The 25,583-nt window shown below is 39.4% G+C and overlaps 1 protein-coding gene across 7 annotated transcripts in view; it reads right to left on the bottom strand.

Annotated features, from left to right (window-relative positions):
* Positions 1-25,583, bottom strand: part of astn1 (astrotactin 1) — a 522,070-nt gene that overhangs the window by 155,637 nt on the left and 340,850 nt on the right. For all 7 annotated transcript variants that reach the window (XR_004898191.1, XM_036004756.1, XM_036004754.1 and 4 more), the window contains 3 exons: positions 4,533-4,810; positions 1,862-1,995; positions 1,159-1,310 (listed from right to left, as the gene is read on the bottom strand). Coding sequence is in view for 6 of the 7 variants with exons in the window: in XM_036004756.1 (XP_035860649.1) it covers positions 1,159-1,310; positions 1,862-1,995; positions 4,533-4,810 (564 nt within the window). In the remaining variant the exon portion in view is untranslated. The remainder of the gene's footprint in view (positions 1-1,158; positions 1,311-1,861; positions 1,996-4,532; positions 4,811-25,583) is intronic.

Raw genomic sequence — 25,583 nt, 5'->3', positions numbered from 1 at the left:
CAGAACTACACACACTACTGTTGCTCCTGTGGCTGCTTATATGATTTCCTCCTTTTAGTGAAAACATGTGGGGAAAACATACCTTAATAAGCAAATCACTAAATCCATATGGATTAAACTGTGAGAAAAATACAAAACCCTTTGAAAATACTTTTTTAAAAAATGCTTGAAAAAAGGCAAATAACTTAAGTTTGTTTACAGTTTATGTTGTCAATTACTGTAAGAAACAGATGTTAATTAATATCATACATTCATATGGCTACTTTGTCATTACCATTATGACAAATGGCAAGACATTTTTTGCAACACTGAAAGCAATTACAGTGGTACATTATATAACAATGCCTATTTTATGAAATCAGGCCAGTAATCAGAATTCAGTCTAATCAACAAACTAAATACTCTAAATAAATACTTCAGTTCTCCATTATTATTATTACTGGTGTACTCCATCTTGTGGAGGCCTTAAAAACTACAACTGAATTAGGCCTATAACAAATGGAGTGATGTGTAAACCTGGGCATCTATGTAAAACTATATAAAATACACCTGTTTTAAACTGATATTGTTAAGTTAATGTTAAAGATTACTTTTGTAGGATAGGTTTTCCAAATTGCAGGGCACACTCTTATGATAAAACATGACATTAAGTTAGACTTTCAACTTTTTCTTTGACCACAGCAACATAAGGGGAGATTTTGAGCTTTCTTCCAAGTGGTAGACGAGATGAAACAAATTAGGCTCATGTTGCCACATGGTGCTGACAAATTGGCAGGTTTATGGTTTGAGCCAGCATAAATAATGAACACTGGCCAACAGCTGCCCATACAAAGTGAGGCCAACTGACTAAGTCATTACCCATCTCAAATTGGTACACATCCAAAACATCAACAGTCCCACTTGCTGGTTCAGTGAATGTTAGAAACACAAACTGAACAACGCACAAACAACATCTTATTTCAAGTTCCAGCAAGCGGATGAAGCATAACTAAGAAGTCTAGAATACATATATTTGTGAAAAATTATTTTCACTAACAGCAACTAAATCTGGCATCACTGCTTGCCTGGCAACATAGGCCTATTTTCCAATTTTCCAACTGCTGGTCCTTTATCATCGATGGCCAAACTCTTGATGTGGGCAGTTCTGGGCCGACATACCTGTCTCAACTTTGGAGTGGTCGGTCCTCTCTGTCACCTTCTCCTGGCTAATAAGGTAATCAACAATCCGCACGCCGATTGGTGGCTCGGTGTGGTTCCACTCCATGATGACCAATGAGCTGCTGGGCTCGTAGGTGTAAGACAGTTTCAGCCTGGCAACAGAGTGACAGAGATGCAAAACCATGCTACTGAGTGAAAGAAGCTGTCAGCAAACGGGTCTTAATACTGTAATTGACAGCAAACATTATCCCTTGTGTTCCGCTAAAACTGCAACCCAATAAGAAACAACAAACACTTCTGTCAACAGAAAATATAGGCATTCATCCCCTGATGTCTGACTTGGCTTATGCTGGAGCAGTTATCTACAGCTATGTAGCATTGAGACCCATGTGTACAGGTTTTCATGCCAACCAATTAATGCAGCAGCTCATTTCATTGATGAGCACTCCCAAACTGGGCAGCAGAAATAAATCCATGGCTGCTATAATCATTGACCTAAGACAATGGCCGCCTGGGCCCAAACACGTAACAAGCCTCCTCCCCCTCCATTCAGTAATCCATCCATGGCTGTAATATTTGGTGGCAATAAAATTCTGTGTAGAAAAGCATCCCGATGGCACATGACTTGACACCATTGCAGCATGAGATAGAGTTCTGCCAGTAAAATGATTTTTGGAGAAAGGTAATATTATAAGTTACTAACATAGGTTGGGGAAGTGGGGCGCAGGTGGGCAGTCCGTCTGTGCCGAAAGCGCTGGAATCACACCGACACCAGTCATCGATAACATCCCCTTTCCCCGAACACCACAGCATGCTCATCATCGCCTCATGAAGAGCCTACGAAGAGAGAAAGAGAGAGAGGGAGGGAGGGAGGGAGGGAGGGAGGGGGAGAGAGAGAGAGAGAGAGAGAGAGAGAAAAAACAAACATGAAACCAAAATTCAAAGCATATATTGGAACATGCAATATTAAAATGTAAATATTTTCTATGAAATTCTATTCCCACATCAAGCATTTTATATTATAGTTTTTTCCACAAACGAAAAAAATTAAAACCCTTTCCATAAAATCATTTGCCAAGTTTTACATTTTTTGGGGACACTGCGCATGATCAGAGCCTTAACCCCAGGCCATTTCCTAGGGCACCATTGCCCATGTTTTTCAATACATACATTTTAATTTCTAGAAAGTCTTATAGATCAGTTTGGGGGGAGAATTGAAGAGAGATTTAAGTTTTGGCTCAAACTAAACAACTCAAACTTCTCTTCAAGCCCCCCTTTCAAACATGTTCAAAAGACCCCCTAAAGCCCATGACATTCTAATGTGTCCATCTGGACACTTCCCCTTTACCCACTGTTAGCTATGGAAACTACAAACGTGGCAATCGTACCCAATGCATTAACAACCATTGCAGCAGGACCTCATCCACACACAATGACACTCATGATATTAAAGGTGGCCCTGGGGTGTTTTCTTGTAAACAGACAAAAGTTATGTTCACATTCAATAATACCCACCAAAACACATTGTGTGTCCTTGAGCTAAGGAATGTGTTGAATGTGTTTCCTTCCTCATAAAACATTTACACAGCCGGTTTTTAAAGTATTATAAATCCAGAATTGTTTACATTCATGTTTACTAGCTTTTTTTCTCCAGTTTTTCACCCCAAAGTAACTTATGGTATTATTTATTTAGTTATTTAGTGACGTCTAGCACCCCAGCAGGAAAAGTGAAGCTGTATTGCCTGACACCCAGAAATGATCTAATACACACTTTTGGTGTATTATTCGGACTATATGGAACCGACATCACCATGTTTCTTCTTGTAAAGTTTGTCCTACCTAGCAACAGTAATTAAGGGGGGCAGGACTTTGGAAAAGTATATTGTCCTAGTAGCTACATAATTATATATGCATATTCCCTTTCAGGGAGTTAAACATTTAATTACACCTCAGTTGTTAGTATTGAATTAATATCTCTGAGTTCTGGTTAAATATTTTTTAATAATATAGCAATATAATTTGATGTGTACATATTGATGTAATTGATTGACTGGACCATGGATTCTCACCCCTAAGTTGACCCAAATTAAATTCATATTTAGATTCTTGGTCTGGATATTACCTGATGGCGACATCATGTCGTAATTGTACTTTTTTGTATCGTTTTTCTAATAGGGAGGCAAAACTAATACTTTTATTCTTTGTAAAAAAATATATCAGTTCATCAGAGATGGATATATACAGTGTACACACCCCTAGTAATTATATGTAATGGTGATACTTGTAAGGGCAAGCCAAATAATTATGCAAAATGTTGCCTGTCTTTTCGAGCATCTGTACAGTCAAACACTAGCAAACTCCAAACAGCCTGTGTTGATAACAGCGGCTGTATCCGTGTGCCTTAGCTTTTGGATGAAAGCCTGACCCCCCATGAGCGTGGAGAGCACCGAATCAACCTTTCTTCCTGCCGGAGGAATAGAAGCGGTAACCACATACAGTATCGATGAAGTCAAATAAGTCACAGCACAGTACGGCAGATTATAACACAGCATGCTGCCAGCAGAGTAAGGCATGATACTCCAGAAGGAAAAGACTTCTCTGTAACCTCTTTCATAATGAGGCCGTGAGGTTTTTCGGGCCTGATGGATCACTCACATGCAAACACATGGTGTGTTTCATTGCAGGACGCCAGTTAATAAAGTGATTTTCGTTTAATGATTACAAACCCATACTGATGCCTGGATGTTTTGTATAACTAGCTGCATATTAGGTAGCTTAGATAATAAAATGGTGGGAAACTTGACATTCTAGTACATCAGACAATACTGTAAATACTTCCTTTAATCTTTCACAAGAAAGATATAAACAGTTCAGGAGGATGAGAGAAGATACAGCCACCAATTCTGAGGGTGTCACGGAAAATGTAGTCTATATTGACGACGTTTCATTTCCGGGATTGTTTAGGTGCCGCCGAAAATTCCGCCGGATGTTCCTCTTTCTCTGTGTTGGCATTTTAAACTCCGGTCGATTTATGAGGACTATGGTTAACTGCTCCTCAGATCTCTGCAGGGTAAATCCAGACAGCTAGCTAGACTATCTGTCCAATCGGAGTTTTCTGTTGCACGACTAAAACAACTTTTGAACGTAACACGTTCCACCAAAACAAGTTCCTTCCCGAGGCTATTTTGCAGCGCCACTGTGGCTCTGTCCGGCGCTTAGTGCCGCCCAAGACGATTGTGATTGGTTTAAAGAAATGCCAATAAAGCAGAGGACGTTTTTCTCCCATCCTGGAATGCTGTGTGGACTAGTCAGCCAAATTGGTATTTTCAGGCATTAGACTGTCACACATAGTTAGGGATGAACACTGTACACACCTGGTAGGTCTCATTGTTGGACACCAGTTCAAAGATGGGCGCGGCCTTGGTGATCTGCAGCAGGACAGGCTCGGACTGCTGCCGCCCTTGCACCACCCTTGGGCTCATGTGACAGAGGTGACAGGAGCGCGGGCACTGGCCTTGGCTGTTGCAGTCCATACGGACACCGGCAGCCATGCGCTTCGCACCTGTGTCCAGCAGACTGGCGATGTATGCGGGGTAGGTCAGCGTCCTCGGCTCCTTGTCGCGCTCCTCAGACTCCTCCGAAGGAGAGTTACCTGATAGACGGGAGGAAATTTATTGGTAAGCTCTTTCTCATTATACTTTTTTTGACATAATTTGCACTTTACATAAGACACACAGCAAACGCAATAAAATGTATTATATGCAAAGATCATGACAATGAAACTATAAAAAAGCATCTATCTATCTATCTATTCAGGTTACAGGGCCCCCCCCCCCCCCTTTGTAGCAACATGGCACAACTACAAAGCATCAATGTGTTGCCATTCAGTAGCTCCCTTCTGGAGACGTTTTAGCTTATCTACATCACAGGCTGAATACATGAGCAGGAGTGTAAATATTTGGGCCACAGCTACAAAGAGCTAAATGTTCCCTCTAGCAAAGTAGGTGAATGTGGAGGCCTGTACTGAACAATGAAACGTTTACATTGTATTAACGTGACTATTGCTGATACAGGTTGTTATTGACCTTCATGATTTTTGCCATTGCTCAATTTATGGGACTTGAATTAACTCCTCAAAATTATCAACAACTGAGAAAGATACAGTGTAAACCAGCAAGATGAAACCAGGGTCTTCTACTCACTTTTCTTACGGTAACAATAAGTTGCACATAAATTACTTCATTTTAGACAATGCAGAAATGTATAGTGGAACAATACTTTTTACTCCGCAACACATACTGTATACATCAGGCTTAGATACTAGTCATTCGTATTTGTCATGTTTTATACACAACTATAAGACTTCCGCACACTACCAGCACCGACTTTATATGAGACAAAACATTTTGGTTTGTTGAGTTAGTTTAACTTTTGCATTATGTAAATATGTGAATCAAATATTCCACATAAACTGTAATTGTGTGTCAGACAGAGTGAGATATCCACTTGCAAGGGGAGCTAGAGAGCAGCGAGAGAGGGAAACATGCTTAATGCAGAACTATTTGTCTTTTTTAAAAGGGGGAATTTTTCAGATTACCATTTTGGGAGACTGCTGGGCTGTGATAAAACACAGGCAATGTAAAAGCTCTAGCACCAATTAGGGAATAGGCTTGTTGTGCGAGCTGCCTCTGATGGAATACAACTCAGGGTTATGAGCCACAAGCTCATGGACCAAATCGTGCACAAGAATGAAGGCAAAGAGAAGGCAATTTTTCTAAGAGTATAGTATGAATAATTCCACTGCTTAATTGTTTACTTTTTGTTTCACAACTCCTTTAAAAGTAACCTTTTGCACTTTCCTTTTATTTTGTATTTAATGTAACAGAATGTGCATCTATATTTCAGTGCTTTGAGCTGTATGCTTTGTAAGAAGAGGAGTCATCTAAATAAAGGTTATTCTAATAATGTGAGATTGGATAGACATACAAATCCTCACACTTAATACCTCAAAACAAACATTTGTCATACACCCACATTCACACCCCCGCCCATCCTTAAAACCAAATACTTTTGAACAGAATTTCTTCAGAATATCTCCATGGATTGCTACAATAACAATGTTCTGTGTTTGCTTTTGGGTGCACGTGTGAGTAATTAATGCCTTGTTGATTATACCTCATCTCCCACACATCACTCAAATATACACACACTTTATTTTGCATGATGCCTATTCAGTTTCAAAGGTTTTCCAAGTAATAGCATGATTAACTACTGTAGTTACAGTCAGTTAAATTCAGCTTAGTAAAAGGTCACAAAATTAATAAAGGATATGGAGATAAATGACCATCAAAATACAAAGTAAAAGAACTCGAAGCCACTATGTGCAGATTTTGTTTGTGGTTATAATATCTTTACCATTGTCCGAAGTTTTTGTCTTTTGCAGAATACATTGTAAATGAAAGCCCATTCATCTTAAGGTCACATGTCAACATTCACCCATTCACACACACATTCATACACTGATGGCAGAGGCTGCCATGCAAGGTGCCAAACCTGCTTATCAGGAGTCTCATTTATAAACGTGGCGTACGCACAAAACAGGGCTGAAAATGTGCGTACACCACTTCCCACGCAAAGGTTGTGATTTATAAAAAACTAATTTGACAGGAGAATGTGCGGTCCTCCACGCAAACTCTGACCCATGCGTACGCACTTTTTGGAGACAAAATAGGAATTGGCGACGCAGATGGTGAGGTGGTGAACTGAAGTCAGACTGCAGAAAGTAAAAGGGAATAACGATTACTTGTATTGATGCATCACGCACATTTTTTCACTCCATATTATCCACGTTATCATGAAGATTAAATCCAGCAGTGTTATTTGCGCTTGTACTGAGTGATAATTGTTCCAAATCCAACTCAAATCTTAAATAAAAATGTGTTCTTAATGTTTAATCGGCGCTGTCTCGCCATCACATTGTCCACTACGGAGCGCAGGAGGAGGGGATGGCCCGACTGCATTGAATACATAACATTTAAATACCCTAGCATTAGATAACGGCAGACCACAGTGTAGCCTAAATAACTAAACATAAGTCTTTAATACTGCGCATATATCATCAAATGTCAAAGTCTGGAAACACAGCCGTTAAGCTCTTGCGCAATCGTTACCCTTAATGTCCTCGTTATCAGTCCGAACTTTAATACTGTTCGTGACAATTCCTGCATGAAGAAAAGTGTGTTTGCCTATTACACTTTCTTTCATCTTCAGATTGTATCTCGGGGTGGGGTGGGGGATATACCACTAGTTAATGCTGTGATTTTGGCATGGTGTTAACAATCACAAATTGTTGTAAACATAGAAATACTGCGGTGAACCTATGCAGCATGATGGCACTGCTGGCCCTGCAGGAGGACTACGCTAATGGAAGAATCAGGAGAAAAAGAGGCTTCAGGCACCATGACGATGCCTGTGTAATATGCTGATTTAAATTCCCTAAAGCTGAGCTCTTGGATCTATGTAGTACTGAATTGGTCCAGTAGAGAGGGCAACGCGCCGGGACCGTGCCATCCCGGTCCAAATACTAGGTTCTCGCCACTCTGTGGCCAACCGGCTGTTTCCAGAGGGAAATGGCAAACAGCTAAGTGTTTTTTTAAAATAAATATTATATATAATCTTCAGCATTATCACTAAGGCTTGTCTGGATATAATATATAGTTTTGTTAAATCTTATTATATACATCTGGTATATCGAAGCTGTCCTGAGTGCCGTAATGCCTGCCGTTTTGGACGTATTATTAATACATGTAGTTTTCAGGTTTCCCTACACTGTGCAAGAACAGGACGAAATTATAATTCAATTTGCAGAAATTCTTCAACGTCTGAGAAGTCTTTTGCTTTTTCTCCGCCAGTCATCATGATTCGGTGTAACAACTGCCAGTGTCATTCATATACTGATCAGCATTTACGAGGTGCTTTGCATTGACTATTTATGGTTAAAAATGGGCGTGTACAGGGCGGGATAAGAGGCTGATTCACGTACGCACACTTGTGAGTAATCTCTGATTTATAAAGGGAACATTGCTTACAGGTGTGCGTACACACGGTTTTATAAATCAGACTTTTTTTTGGCGTACGCCATTTTGGGCTTTTGGGCGTACGTACAGTTTTAGTAAGGATCCTATGCACAGTTTTATAAATGAGACCCCAGGACACTTTGACACCAACTCTGAAGAAGCTGGAGATCGAACCAGGAACCTTCACTCAAAACACAGTAACAAAATAGCAACACAAACCCTGTTTCATATCAGAATGCTGCAGAGACAGAGAGACCATGGTGCACCTGGGCCCCTTTATATAAATTAGCAATCAGACCACAACCAGAACAGGTGAAAGAAAAAAATCAAACAAATGTCACATGGGAACAGTGGGAGAACATAACAACCTGCAAATCTAATATGCTAAACAATGAGAAATGACACCCTGGGAAATTTAACAGTCAGGTGTAATGATTAAAAGACTCCTTTGATAACACAGGCAGCTGCTTCCACATCCATTAATGAACTGGAAACAAAATAAAAAGCTGTATTTGTGTGTGTGAATAGGTATTATCCATGTGCATATGTTTATGTAAATCCCACCAAATCTGAATATTTTAGGTCTTATAATATTGTTCATTTGTAATGCCCTTGCTAGTTGTGGGCCTCTTTGCATGCATTTGTTTATGTCCTTGACAATGTTAGCATGCAGCTTCGAAGCCTTGTGATTGGGTCACTGAGAAAAATCGACAGATAAGCCTTTACCAATCAGAGGAATGTGTAGGTAAATGAGGTCGGTTGGAGGGGCGAGTCACATCAGGGGAGAATGAAATCAAACTCTGGACGTTCACAGCTCTTGACCCCTGGGTGGCATTGGTGTGCGCGTGTGCAACCATAAAATGTCTGAGTAACGTGTGTAAGTGGGTGGGTAGAAGTATATTAATGAAAAATAGAAAATACCGAGGAAGAAAGAAAAACTAAATTGATCTAAAACCTAAAATCTAAAACCAATTTGTGTGAGTGTGTAAGTGCACAGACGCATGTGCACATTTGCATTCACAGACTGATTCATCTGTACGTTGCCAAGGATGTCAATGTCCTTGCACTCCTGACCGGCCAAACTTTAATCTATCCCTGTCAAACTGGCTCACTTCCCACTAATCAGCTCTCATCATCCTATCTTCACTTGCCACCTCCTGGCAGATGGAAATTAAATGTGGCAGTTGTATTAGAACAGCTGGGTTACTTTTAGGGCAAAGAAGATTGGCAATGATTAGTTCTGTTTAGTTTTGGTTTAGTTCAGTGTCAGCTGGGACCATGGGGGGAAATTAAAATGAACGAGCAGGCCGGCCTGAAGACACCTGATAATCAAACAGACAATATATAATCAAATAAACCCTCTGTGATTTACTTTAAATTTTAAATTTAGGGGCTATACAAAGTCTATATATTATGTATGTCCTCAAAGAAATACTGTTATTTCTTTTAGAAATTGCAGGTAAGATTAGAGGTAAAAATGTTATTTTCTCTAATACTCATGCTGTTTTTTTATGTCACACAAAAGTCAACAAGAGAGGAGCATCTTCTTTGAACCTTGCTTAACGTCTTCCTCCCTTTGCCATTCTCAGCTTTTCTTTGTCTCTTTTAACAGCATCTCCCTTTCCTTTCACTCTCTCTCTTACCAAGTAAAAGCACAATCACACCTATTTTCACAATGCACATACATTTGTGGTACAGAAGGTATGAGGGCGGAGAGCTGTAATATTCCCTCTCTGCATCTTCCTACTAAAGACAAGAACAATATCTCTTCTCTCACATTTCCTGACACTTTCTTTGCTTTTGCTTTCTCCTTTAACTCTCTTTTACTCACTTTCTCATTTCCCCCCTTTTTTCTTCTGTCAGTCTTTATCTCTCTTAAGGTCTACAAGGTGAATTCACACAATTATCTAAGCATCTAAACTGCTGTCAACTTCAACCCATGCACTCAAGCACACACCTGCTTTTAGGGGAGACTAATGCATAGCAGTACAGTATATCGCTTTGAAGAGAATAAATCTCAAAGAAAATACAAACACATTTACGCAAGCACACATAGATAAAGCTCATTAATTGTAATCTGTGTTTGACAGAGTCAGGCGCCTCACAAAGGGAAGTGATGACGAGACAAAATACTCAAAAACAACCTCCATATCCTCCTTCTCCTCCGCTTCCAATTTTGGATCCAATCTTTGCTGGACTGCACCAAATTGTATCTAAATTTATTTCTGACGACGAGGGGTTGAGTACCCCTGTGAGCGTGTGTGTGTGTGAGCGTGTGATAATTGTATGCTTGTGTAAACATTTCAGTTATAGAAGTGCTGAAAGTGATTTCCTGTGCTACATGCAGGCTTATTAGAATACACCGCCCACCGCGCCCCCCCCAACATATGCAACATATTTGTCTCGCAAGCCAATCGCAGCCGACTGAGCTTTTCAGGGGAGCTTAAAGAGACAGGCGCTAAAACGGAGTGTTTCAGACAGATGGTCTGAGAAAAATAATAACTAATTTGAACATTAAAGCATGTAAACATTATTTACATTACATTGTAGTATAAACCCAAAATACAAGCATGAACCTGAAAATGAGCATGATTTGTCTATAAGTCTGAGTCTGACAATATTGTAGGAGTTCAATGCTAAATCAGTGGAGTACTGTGCAATAACACTGAAGTGGTGCTGAGGGTTAACATTTTAAAACGTTTGTCGCAACAGAAGACCTGGACATGGCCTGAAAACCAATCTTTCATACCAGCTGAGACCTAACATGCATCACTAAACTGTAGACACAGGACAGATGCACGATGGGAAACTCATAGAATGAGCATGTATTAGGGTATATACTTACCCGTGTGTGTGTGTGTGTGTGTGTGTGTGTGTGTGTGTTTGTATGAAGCTGGGGATTTGGTGCTGCTTTGACCCATGCTGTACCAAGTGGAATGACTCATCATCTCTATAGTACACAACAGATGGAGCTCAGAGCTGTTCAGATTCATATAACACCTCTCCATGTACCCCTGCCTCCCACACTCCCCAATAGAGGTGACTCCTGTTCATCAGCTACCAACGGTCCTCCTGTTTACATAAATACAGTATACTTTCGAGTCCATACCATGTTTATGGGTACGAGCCAGAAGAGAAGAAAGAGAGACAGATCTATTTAAGCATCTGATGTTCACATGTTGTAATATATGACAGCGTTTTAGAGTGAAAGCTTTCATTTCCTGTTTATTGCGAGCCCGCGGATCCTGCCCATTATATCGGCTTTCATCAGACTTCTTTGTGAAACGATGACTCATTAAATCATTATTGATCTTTGTGATCAAAGGGCTATCTATGACTTCAGCCTCTGACACAGTCAGCCTCGTTTTTAACTGAGGCTTTTAAACCTAACGCCTGACTCTGTGCTCCTGCATGAAGCCATCTCTCCTCCATCCTGTGTAGAATACCATTTACTATGACTCCACTGACTTGAGTAATTACTCTTTTAGCCACTAGATGATGCTAGTGGATCACTGACATGGCATCGAATTTTGGAAAGAGGAGTTATCGATGTACATGCTCCACTGTTCAGCAGACAAAAACAGGGCAAATCCTACCTAACCTTTTAAATGTGCTTGGCCGAGATGAATATTATATGGTTATGGAACGTAATCATGAGCTCCTGCTGATCTGAGAATGTCGGAAATCAAAGTAGGCAGTAGCTTAGTAAATGGGAAAGCAGTGAGATGGAAAACTGCATTAAAAAGGGGGAGTTTTGGTGGGATCACGCCTATTGTATTCATTAGGAGAAAAATGATAAACAGAATTAGAAGGCAGCAAAGAGGAAACTGAACGAGACGCAGATAAACAAATACTCTGGGTATGCTGTGTGTCTGTCTGTGTGATACATTCTAAACTCCAAACCTGTGAAATGGAATACATCAGAGTGCTTAAACAAACCTGTGCGACACGCAAATCTTCTGAGATGTGTTGTGCAGTTTTTCTTTACGTGTGTGCACATGGGCGTGCGTGTTTGAAGCGGCACCTTCCCAGGCAGCCAAATGCAGCCTGTGCCTGATAATTCACGGCGGGGTGACGCTCTGTTTGCATCCAGCTAAAGCAAATTGTCCACAAAAAGTGTGCATCTTTCTTTCGGCTGCAAAGCCACGCTGAGATTCGGTGTGATTGCTTCTGCGTGGAGGGTGTGAGCGCAAAAAGGTGAGGCAAAGGAAAGACGTACAATTGTCATTGTGTTTGTGTGAAAAAGAGGGAGGGGCAGGAGCAGCGAGAATGTGTATGTTTTTGTGCAAGTGCAAAAAACTGATGACTGACAGAGAGAAATATGTGGATAGTGTGGCAGGATCTGCATTGGCATGTGTACGCTTTGCAGTGCAACAACACTTGATGTGAATCTATGTTAGCAGCACAAAGACCCACTTCAACAAGACAATCAGCACCGACTCAAACTTCTAGGAAGCTGAATATATATATATATATATATATATATATATATATATATATATATATATATATATATATATATATATATATATGAACTACTGCTAACTGGCTGACCTGCACCTCAACGAGAGAGCACATTTCCCCATCGTATCAATTTACAAATCGCTAATTTACTGTTGGAACAGCTAATTAACCTGGGGATTTATCACTAACCTCCCATTAAGGACTCAGTAATAGGGAAATAATGAAGCTGAGGAAACAGATTTTAGTCATTTGCTTTATACTTTACTGGTAATCACTAATCTGTTTACTGGTGAGGAATGGCTACTTTGCATCAAATGGCAGTTATAACAACTCATCAGTCAACAAATACTTTATTACGACAAAAAAAACATACTATCAGAAGACATGTATACAGTTGTCAGTGTTATTTATCTTTTAGAATTAATAAAATATATCAGAAAAAGAATAAAGTAGGAAGGCATATTTGAATGTTTAGACAAGTAAAGGAATTACTCAACTACAGGGCATGCTGCTGTACACTATTCCTTGTTTAGCTGCTGGGTGTTTTCAATAGTTTTCAAAAGGATGCACTGCAGTTGGTAGAGGCGTTATGTGTGAATGGTGCTGACTGATGCATCCCACACCATCAGGAGGTCCAGTGTGTTTGCTGCAGGCCAGATATGCTAAGTGATCTTCTGAGCTGGTAGTGCAACGCTCAAGGTAAAAAAACGATTCGGTTGGCACTGGTTTATGTTGCACACACAAGTAAAATCACCCATAAAATCTGATTGTAAAGGCCGCTGAAAACATATTTTCTCAATCAGCTTTTGACTTTGCACAATGGGATCTAATAAAAATAGAAATACTAATGCAATACATTTTTTTTTTTTTTTAAATATCCCCGTTTGTGTTTCTGCCTGGGCACTTGTCACTGATTTGAAGCGAACGTAGCTCAGTTTAACTGAGTGGGAAAAAAATGTGATGTCATGTAATATGAGGTAACAGTTGTGGGGTTGTTTGCCTATGTTGCCAGGCCACTTTCAATCAAATCTGATTAAACTATGGAGCGTCCTGTTGGCCTAGTGGTTGGAGGCGGTTTGTTTCCGCCGGGGTTACTTTGTTGCATGTCTTACCCCTTTGCACTGTCTGCATCTACAGGGTCACTGTCTCATGAAGGCAAAATGTCAAAAAAATAATCACAAACATATCTTATCAAACCACAGCCAGACAGTATTCATGAAGCAGATTAGCTGAGTGCTTTTTGTTTTTCTGAACTTTAACTTTCATTGTCGCTCATTTTAATTATGAATTATGTAATATTATAGAGAAATACTTAACATTTGAAACCACATTTTCAGGGGCTTTAAATCTGAATCTTAAAAGAATGGATCATTTAAAAGATACATTTATTTTTTTTATCTGGTCTGCTTTAGTATTTCATAGGGAAACCATCTGGATCCTCATGCTGACAATTGCAATAAAATGTCCTCATGTCCCCTCCACATATTTCACCATCACAGCTGTATAAACTTGGTTGCTCTAATTACAGTTTCCTATATGAGAGCTCTGGAGCCACGGATCTGGCATCTGAGTACAGAAATTTTTTTTGTGTGTATTTGTGATTATGGCTTTTCAGAATAACATACCATGCTATTCTGTCATCATAGGAAAAGTGGTACCCTATTTTCTGAGTGATGTTGACTTTTAGTACATTGTATCGCTCTCTGGCAATGACACATTTCCTCCCACCTGCTTTTATGACTATTTTAATACTATGTACAAAAATAGAAATACCAAGATTTTAAGAAAAAAAAAATATCACAAATACCAAATTTCTTTTCTTAGCTTAGGTGGAAAAGTTGGCATATTAATAAAAGGAAGCTATGATTAAGGCTGATGGAAAGGATTTATGAATGTGTGGGTGAGATAAAGGTGAGATTTCAAGACCCATTTTGGCATGCATGATTCTGTATCACAGAGGAAAAAAAAAATTCTCTTACTCAGGCACGGATCAACGGATAAAGAAGATTAAAAATATCTGGTCTTACTTTACAGCCAGGAAACTTCACAACCTAAAGTTCTCTTAACGTTCAACACTGTTTTAATGCATCGATACATCTGTGGCATTAGCCTGCACCCCTACATTTTCTTTTACCTTTGCAGGCTTTCACAACCCTTCAATGTGCTATATCCAGCTTCATCCAACAAACCAACATAACTAGCCATTCAAAAACACACAGAAGTTGACCTCAGCTGCATCAGCCATCAAGGCTCCTGAAGCCCTTGATGGGAGCTTCATGTTTAAAGCAGTATGTGGAGCATGGCACGCTGGGAGCAGCCGCTGTTTGTCTAAGTGCTGATTAGTGCTGCTGACCGCGGCCTGACAGACCCATTAGTGACATCTCCTTCATGGATGCTGAAGGGCCCAGTAATGCTGTCCACCTGTCAGTGTTTTTCTCTACATGTTCTCTGTACATGTTCATCAGCTTCACTTTCGTAACCTTTCTTAGGTCTCCTCATTTCTCACTCACTTCTTTATTCATGATGTCTCTATATTTTTTTTATAGTTTTCCTCTTCGGTTTTCCTATCCCCTACAACTGACAACCTGGGCTATCTATGAGACACTTTAATAAGGCACCTGGGGTGTTACAATATCAACTAACATGTTTCCATTGGTTTTCACTGTCCGTGCAAGATGAATCTTAAAAAAACTAACTCACGGAAAATGATGAAGTTGACATTAGCATCAGGCTTCTTGAGCTATTAATGGCATTCCTAGCAGCCTGGAATTATCAGTGGCAATAATAATTTGTTAAAAATGGTCAAAGCGCCAAGCTACATAAATCATTACCTGGAGAAACCATTTTGTTCATATAATACTATTTTGCAGCAGCAAGTATGTTTTCATAGATAAGTAATATGTTTTTAAACAACATAATGAGGAAACAGTAATGAATGTACAAGCCATTTCAATCCTTAAACCTTTCCATCTTAAAGTATATCCATTTTTGTAAATGCCACAGTGTTGTTGTACAAACGGCATTCTTCACGTGTGTTGCATTCAATTCTGAATAGTACAATAGTCCCGTCATGACGTCTCACTGACGCTGGCCCCTCGCAAAACGTTGATAGTAAGCATATCTACATAACGTTGACTGACCTTGTTTCCTTTTGGTTTCCCAAAATATCCACTCCTGAAATACAATATCCGCTTGAAGCATGATTAATATATTTATTGTGACACTCCACTTGGTTAAGTTTAGGGAAGGATCGTGGTCTCGGTTAAATATTAAAAAAGTCAACTTGAAGCCTGAGACAGGACATGTTTACTTGATTAACATTTAACAGAAAGCCACTGTCACTATAATTTTGAAATCTGGAGACCACCACAAAGCCAGAAACTGTGGACCCGTAAGCTACTGACAGTACTTTCAAAAGGTTGCTGAGAAAGATGTCATTAACAACTTTTTTTTCAAAGCAATTTCGGTTTACGTCACATGCAGTTTGGCTTTAGAGCAAATCATTGCACCGAAACAGCTTGCACCTAATAGAGCAAATACAATCTGTATTGTAAGCCGGAATCCACCATACTGTGGGGATGTAGATGTCACCACTGTCAGAGGTGTTTCATTTCTACATCTGGTTTATCTGTCTTTGTCTCTAGTTCCTTTCTTTCTATCCACCTCATCTGCTGTTCAACCTGGGTTTGTTGGATGTCGTGGCCAAGAGTGATTTATCATTTTATCCCCCTGCATGCTTCACAGTCAAATATTACACCCCCGGCTCTTTTCTCTCACAGATCTGTGAAATGTTGCAGGCTATATTGCAGACCAGTGTGAGATCGCCTGCTACTAAAGACCAGAGTAATGTAGTGTAGCAAAACGTTTCATAGCTGCTAGTGGTTTCCAGTCTCTTTGGGTTGTATCGCTGTATGGGAGGAGCTCTAAGAGGCTTTTAATGAACCTCAAATCCAGGAGAGAGACAACTGAATAGGGTATAATGATTTTAGAAACTGCAGGTGGCTGAGAAATAACATGAAGTATGACTAGAAAAGGCCAGGTTTACAACAGTGAAATAGCGCTGCCTGAGACCTTACAAGCCTGAATATCTGTCACCGACTACAAAACAACTCCTCTTGACTGATGACCTTTTCTTTCTTTTATACACAGGACTTCAGACTTTGTCGAATGAATATTAATTTCATGTTCTTTTTTTACTGAATTCATATATATTTTACATTCTAGCCTACTGTATATAGAGAGAACATGCCTTTTTTATCTTGCAGTGTTATTTTTTTTCTTTTATTCCGGGGTTTTTATTTTGAGATTTTATTTGAGTTGGCCATTCAATTTTCATTTCTCCCTTAAAAAAAAGTCAGGCGGAAAAACCCAATATAAATTAAAATGATATTTACTTTCTGGACCATGAAGAGTATACATTTCCTATAATACGAAAATACATTTTCACATTTCAGTATCAGATCAGTATTGGCACCTTTAATGCCAGCTGGAAATGGAAAAAAAAGTCATGTCAGAAAAACACCGGCCTGTGAATTTAAAAGGTATAAATACAGTAGCTATGATGTAGTATAGTTAAGAAAAATCAACACTTCAGAAATCGTCCATTTAGAGAAGATATGAATGTTCAACACATTCTCACTCCCATCGTGTAAAATACGGACACTTGGTCAGGTGCCTTTGGCGTTGAAGCTAAAAGTCTCCTTTAGTGTCATATCTAAATGCACTTCATCTAAAACGCGCTGGGTCGGGACTATTGTCACTGTCACTTTTGCCGCAGTTAGATTTAGGAAAAGATCGTGGGTGGGGTTACAAAATGCACGTTTCTGTGACACGCGGGACACGAACCCCGGTCTCTGGGGTGAAAGTCCTGTGATGTTTGACCCATCCACCACCCCAACCATCCTCCCCAAGCGGAATTTCGGGCTTTTATATTACTTGCTGCCATTGCCGCTCTTAATACTACGTCATCTTAAAGCGCAGCGGAGCTGCTTCTCTGCCCGGTGAATTTCATACATACGCTGAGGGGTGCTTATTGCGTCGTATCTGACGCTGAGAGACAGTGACCATGCATCCCTATTTCACGAATTGGGAGTGAGAACGGATTGGAATGTTATACTGTTTTGCATAAAAAAACATGAGATCTTCAACTTTTAGAATCTGTAAACCAATTGCATGTTCAAAACTATCCAAACTGTCCAAACTATATCTTATTCCGAAGCATTTTAACAATAAAGTCGTACAAATACAAACTTAAGAGCAAGTTGTGATCAAAACAGGGTTCCGGGATCATTAATCTACTATGACATGCCTGATATCACTGGAGACTAGAAAGTCCGAGCTTTTTAAAGACACATCAACGCACCTCAAACTTCACATTTTACAGTCACATTTACACTTCACAGACATCAATCTATGTTCCTGTCAAAAATATTTCACCAAGGCTCATGTTATTTTCACCAAAAACGGCAGATTTAGTTACTTACATGCCTGATGCAATGGTAAACAACTTGAGAAAAAATTGTGGTGATATTGCCTTTGAAATTTAAAATTTAGAATAGGTGAGGATAAAAATCTTATTTTTTTTCTTCTTTTCATCTCCATTTACTCTGGAATGGTAATATAGATTTACTTACAATGGGTTAATATTCCTTATCTTCATATTAAATGAGATCATGCATATAGGCCCTATGGTTGAGGAGCTATTCCCAAATCATCTGTCTGTTATTTCAGGCGTTTTTTTCCGTGTGATAGGTTGCAAGGTTGTATTAGTGTGACATACAGTGAATGGAAAAATACATTAACAGTACAATCTAAAAACCTTACAATACTAAATAAGAATAGTTATAAAGTCAAACACAGCCATGCTACAAGAAAGTTATTTAGTACTAAAGTGTTCATATTATGCTTATTTTCAGGTACATAACTGTATTTAGAGGTTATATCAGAATAGGTTTACATGGTTTAATTTTCAAAAAAACACCATATTTTTGTTGTACTTCACATTGCTGCAGCTCCTCTTTTCACCCTGTGTGTTGAGCTCTCTGTTTTAACTACAGAGTGAGGCATCACACTTCTATCCCATCTTTGTTGGGAGTCGCACATGTGCAGTAGCTAGGTAAGGACTACTACCCAGTCAGAAGCAGAGTATGAGGGCGTGCTACGCTAGCAGCTAGGTGAGCATTATAACGTGTGTTACAAAGTGACCACGTTTGTCTCTGAAGTAAAGGCTGGACTACAATAGAGCTGTTTGGAGCAGTTTGTGAACAGTGTTTTCTGTTGGAGATGGTAAGTGCCTTTGGGGTGGACTTTGGGCTTTTTCACTTTGTAAAGCTGTAACGTGCACAAAAAGATATATAACACAATAAAGGAAAGGGAAAAAGCCAAAAAGCATAATATGAGCACTTTAAAAGCTATTTATATGAACTAACAATGAGCACAGATTTTCATTACCTCCCACTTATCGTTAACAAGATCAGAACACATGAAAGGTCACAGAGCTATTGTGAAAAATGCTGCTGAATTGGTGTTTAAGGCGATGTGACAGGGCCACAATACCTTAAACTCAAATAGCTTCTAAATAAATACAACATTCAGATGTATGAAAAACCTCTAGTGCCATTATGTCACACATATATGCAGATCCAATTTTATGCAGCAGTGCACCAAAAGTAGAAAGAAGAAAAGAAACAGGTAAGAAAATCTCCGTTGTAGAAAGGCCCAAGCTTTTTGACACTGACTGCATCTGACTGCACAAATAAAGAAATCAGCATATACTTCTTAGTAATATATCATCATGTGAGAAAAACAAACAAACAAGTAATTTGCATTATTGGAGAGCACATTTCAAACCTTGCTGTCAGCAGGTCTGTATTTCACTTAAGTCTCCAGTCTGCATTCACAAGCACTGTGAACATTTTCTTATCAAACACATCCAAAATGTTGTATTCTCACTTTACACAACCACACTAGGTACACCAGACAGCACAGACGCGCCCAGTGGAGAATCGGAGGAGTAAGAATGGTGAAACGGAGCACAACAGAGCAGTCATTTAAATTAAATGTTGATAATTGCGAAATTATGATGATCACCTATATACAGGTGGCTGATCTTTGCAGATTCTTTTAAAGGGATAATTTCCCTTCTACATGTGTAGGGGAGTAGAGACTGACTCATCAAGTGACAAGAGAAAGATAAGAGAAAGAGAATAAACTTGAGAGCCAAAGCAGCTCCTGTGGAAAAGAAGATAATGATGACATAAAAAGGATTAAAACTTAAGGAAGAAGTGAAAGAAACTATATGGACAGGCAAGTTCACAAAGGTGTCAGAATAATATTTAGTCATTTAGTTATTTAATAGCTGAAAATATTCTATATATAGCATACATTTAAACAGATATTGATTTTTCTAGGTGGATAAAACAGGTTTTGCTGTGTCAACAGCATTACATTGCCCATGCTACACCCTCCCACCAAATTTTCATGAAAATCAGGCCAGTAGTATTTCTGTCATCCTGCTGACAGACAGACAGACAGACATATAGGTGAATCTACAGTATCTATTTGGTGATTTAAGGTTGAGATGAGTGATATTTTTCAAAAAACCTTTGGCAAAAATGTAGCACCAGTGTTGTATGCTTAGTAGTTTTAGTCTAATGTTCACTGTGTCAACAGCTTTCCACTTTGCATGAAAGTGCCAGGCAATGCTCTGAGGTGATCTGTCAACACTGAATAACTGCGCTGCAGCTGCTGAAAGAAATGTCTCTCCCACTCATCAACTATTCACGGAAATAATTTGACTGTCAAAATAAGTACAACTTCTTCTCTTAAGCAACAAAAAGCCCATGGCAGTGACAACTTATTTATGTTAATGACAGTTTTTAGAAAGGCAGATTAGTCTGATGCAACTCAGCAGTAGGTTCTGGTTCGATTTGGTTGAAAAAAAATAAGATAAAAAAAAAATCCCATTCCCTTCCTATTCAAATACAACTTGAGGGCTATCACTTTGGACATGCTTACTACAGGGACTGCTCCAGAAATGACTCTCCATCAGGCTTGTTCAAGTTTCCACTTGCATGGGACACACACACACACACACACACACACACACACACACACACACACACACACACACACACACACGAGAAAAAAAATCACCAATGAAAGGTGAGGACCATAAAGGTCGACTACGCCATGGGGGATTTCTTTTTTTTCACACCGATAAAGATCAATTTGAGCCTCTGAGGCTGTTGGTAATAAGATATAAGACGGTTGTAGGGGGACTTGTCTGCCAAAAATCTATAGCTGGTGCCATCAATTTTACCGTGCAAACTGGGACTTACAGTGAAGACTCGACCACACACACACACACACACACACACACACACACACACACACACACACACACACACACACAATAATAAAATGGTTTACACCTGGTTCTAGTTCCTCTAGGATCTGCCAGTGTGGAGCTATGTGTTGGGATATTTTTTATTTGAAACATTCTTTCATTTTTTTTTATCATCTACATATTTATTCTCTCACTGTTATTCTGCTGTGGGCGGCCATGCAGGTGCATTTGGGGCTAGGCCCTTATCTCTCCAAATGAGAGTGGCAGCTGGCATTTTCTTCACAGAGATTACAGAGAGGGCGAAGGGAGGGAAAGTTTTCTTCGCACTACTTTTATCGGACATGGCGCTGACCTTCACGGCGGGCTTTGACACCACTCCAACCACTAAACTCTCGCCTCATCCAAACAAGCTAAGAGAGAAATTGAAAAATGAAGGATAAAAGTTCTGTGAAAGGCATCTGAGACTTTTGCCCTTTGGCGCAATCTTTAACAAAATCATCCGCATACCAAACCCTGTTAATCTCAGACAGAGCCAGCACAAATGTCAGACAATTGCAAAAACTGTATTTCAGAGTAATTGAGACAATCTTATATTTAGATTTAAAATCAGACTTGTCTCAATGAGCAATTTTATCTTTTTTGGGGCATTGCTTAGCTATACAAGGGAAAGGCCTGTTACAGTACCTATCATGCAGAGTTTATTTTAAGCTCGGAAGTTTCAAGAAGAGAAAAACATCATTTCAACATTTCAAGTTGTAGTTTTTGGCTTGCATCAAGGCATTCTATTCTCAGCTTGTTCTTGGGACAACATTTTCAAATTTCAGCTTGTTTCCTATAAGTTCATCTTTCCAGCCTGTCACATTCCATTGATAACAATAGTGCTTCCGATTGTTTACATGTCATTCAGTAATACAATTGACAAAAGTATAGTCTCAGAATCATTATTAGACCTAACATTAGACCTAACATCATTAGACCTAACACCCTATTCTGATGATGAAAGTAATATCACATATTGGTCATCTGGTGCAATAATTACAGACGTGCTAGCCTCAGACAAAATGATGTCCGAAAGGACTAACTTTAAAGTAAGAATTGAAAATTGTGCGACGCAATAAGAATAATGAAGGTGTGATTTGTCCTGCCCTAACAGGTGCACCAAAGCTAACAGGAGACTCAGGAAGATGTCAATCAATCAGTCTACACACACCCACACAGTCCTAGATAGAGGTCCAGTCAGCCAGATTAACTGAAAACACCTGTGTGGGTGTTCAGAGCCTTTCAAGCTGCAGTTTATTTTTGCGTCGTTGGGCTAAAAGTCCATTATAATCTCTCAGCATGTTGTAATTCAAGTGGTCTGAAAGAAATCTAGACTTCTGTGCCTCCTCTTGGCTCGGTTTTTAGGCTTCAATAAATCTAGCCGTCACTGGAGACTTTGGCCAATCACAGGTCATTTCAGAGAGAGAGAGAGAGAGTGAGAGAGAGAGAGAGAGTTCCTATTGACTGCTCTGCCCATTGATTGCCCATTTGCAAATGTATATACTGAGTATTTTGATTACTACTTTGCTTTTAAAAAAAATAACTACACTAAACAATAACAGCCTTTGTGACCTTATTTAAGACTTCTGTTAGCTGGACATCCAAAATTATTTCAAGTAAAAATCACTTACCGCTGACAGCCAGATTTGCTTAATTCTTTTGCTTAATAAAAGCAAAAGAATGCTCATATCTGAATGTTTTTACTCAAATTTGATGAGGCATTGTTGCAGCGTACCTTGAAATGGGTGGCATTAGATGAGTTGGCAGTGTGTGAAAAGAGTCATGACGGAAAAAAAGAAAAGTGGGAGTTGAAAATATTTAATTATCGAGTGCGTCATCTGCTGGCTTACAGAGAAAATCTGTGTAAAGTTCACAGCAGTTAGAGAGGAGAATCACTTTTATCCAGGCTGTGTTTCAATCACTTTTCATTACAGGGCTCAGAAACAGAGGCTTGCTGAAGGCTGTTGACAAGCTATAGGGTTGAACATAAAATCTCTCGCTGTGTAGGTAGAATCAAAGCAAGAAAACACACGTCCCCAGGGAGCCCGCTTCTGCAGCAATTATCCTCCAACAGCTATGGCACCTCGCATATCGTACAAATTTAGAATAATGGACTCACTGGCTGTCACTATTAAATGGGTTATGTATTGGAGAGTGCCCTGATTAAGCCCCTCTGAGGGTTTTTTGCATCTCTCCATCACATATTTTATTGATTATGTGTATATGCATCTGCAGTATTTGTATATGTGTAAATAATAAACTAAACCTGGGATCTTCACCAGGGGGTCCTCAGAGTCATTGCAGGGGGGCCTCCAAATTGTTAATTTTTTAACGTTTTAAAAAAAATTAAAAAGTCTTAACATGATTCCAACATTTTATTAGCTAATGTAAATCCCCATTGATGATAGGCTTACTGGCCCATAGGTAAGGTAGTCAATAAGGTAGCACAGATACAGTTCATCCCAAAGGATTGACTGTTCCACATCATGATTTATAAAATAATTCATAAAATCATGCCGACAATTATTAGGCTATTTGAATAGCTTGAATAGCTTGAATAGCTTAGTATTCTATGCAAAAAAAGGTATCTATAAAGGCTTTAGGCTGCCCTAAAAGTTAGTGTAGGCCCAGTTTAATATACAACTTCATTTTATACAATAATTGTAGTAGGGGGTCCCTGATCCCTCTCTGTTTCAGTTAAGGGGTCCTTGGCTTAAAAAACGTTGAAGACCTCTGAACTAAACTAAACTGTTAATTTGTGCATAGCTGGTGTACAGCAAGGCAAATCAGTTGTTATAGTTTAATGTCACATAAATTATAGGTTTGAGCATATATGCACCTATGTATAATGCTACTTGATCTCAGTTTGTACAGTTTTAGTGCATGTAGAGATGATCATTTTCCATGGCCATCCTGTTCTTTTTCTATATTTTTCCATCTTGTGAGAGACTTCATATGAGGATGCTGTGGTTAAATTTGTTTAAGTACACCGGAAACGTCAATTCACGGTTTTCCGTTCCAGTTTAGCTATTAACCCGACACATTAAAGTAGCACAGTGTGATTTCTTTGGCACTTTGCCTGGCAAGTGAACAAAGCTTAACAAATGTTTAATACAAAAAAAATGTTGTATTTCTGGGTCCATGTGGCCTTAGAATCACAGGAAATATTTGTACTTATTCTGAATTGTAATATCTGAAATCTAAAATGCGGTTTATATTTGAGTCTGACCTGAAAACCTTTAAAACTCTTAAAATGGCAGTATATGGATCTACAGACACGTCAAATTAAAAGAAAAATGCAGGGCAAGAGTATGAAACATAATGCTATGGCATCCACAGTCACTTCCCAGCTGATCCCAACCCAACTGAACACCCATGGGAGATTACGGTGTAGACGGCACTCTCCAGCAGATCATCGAAACACCGAACAAGGGAGAATTTTTCACCTTTCTGCATTTACAGTATATTATAGAACAAGGCATGAAAAGATAGTATGGAAGGAGGCTACAGATGATGAATAAGTAGCGAGGAAAAGGGTATTGATGAAGTCATTAAATAAATATAAAAAGGATGCAAGGAAAGAACTAAAAGAAATGGAAAAAAGGGAAAAAGAAAACTTTTGAAACCCATTTTCGACACTCAAAAAAACAAAAAACATTGGCATTATTTTATATACACTGTATGTGCAAGATTTTTTTCTTAAAGTGGCGGAAATGGACTTTGATACAAACGTCAAAAACATCCTCAAAAAGAAGGAAGGAAATATGATGTAAGGGAGGAAGGAGGCATGGTGGAAAGAAAGAAGAGAGAAGGAGGATGGAGGGAAGCAGCAGTGAGGTGAGTCTGACTATCAGACTGAGAGGGAAGGAAGATGACAAAAAAGTGAAAGAAAGGAAGGAAGAAAGAAAGGATGATACAGTCCAGAGGTATTGATGAGAAATTGATTAGTCAGGACATGAGAGGTTGAAAGGGACAACAGAGGCTAAGTTGCCGTACCTCAATTTTTCACACACACACGCACGCACACACACACACACCCCCACCCACCCACACGGTCTATTCCCTCAGCCTCCTCCATTTCTGTTTCTCCTCTCTGTGTTCAACAAATTCTCTTTCTCTCTCCCCCACTCTACGTCAGTCTCTCCCTACCATTTCTTAGTGATTATAAATAACCTATGGAAGCCGTTTCAGAGAGTGCAGCCTTGCCGCAGGAGCTGTCCCAGCAAATGGAATATAATAAGCAACCCACCCCCCCTGCACCATCCCTGTGTGCTGCAGGTCCAATTGGTGCAGCAGGAAATATCAGTAATTAGGCAGATAGAAGATTCTCGCAGCAATTACTGCCTGATATCCGAGACATTTGTTAAGCTTGTTAGTGGGGACTGGTAGCTTCATTAGGAGAGGAGTGAGTGGTGGCAACAGCAATAAAGTTGATTTATATCCACAATGCTGGTGACCTTTGTCACACTTCTTTTATTTTCATCTGCTCTGCCATCAAA

The sequence above is a fragment of the Sander lucioperca genome, chromosome 9, assembly GCF_008315115.2.
Source record: "Sander lucioperca isolate FBNREF2018 chromosome 9, SLUC_FBN_1.2, whole genome shotgun sequence".
Classification (NCBI taxonomy): Eukaryota; Metazoa; Chordata; class Actinopteri; order Perciformes; family Percidae; genus Sander; species Sander lucioperca.
This window is presented reverse-complemented; position numbering and strand designations above follow the sequence as displayed.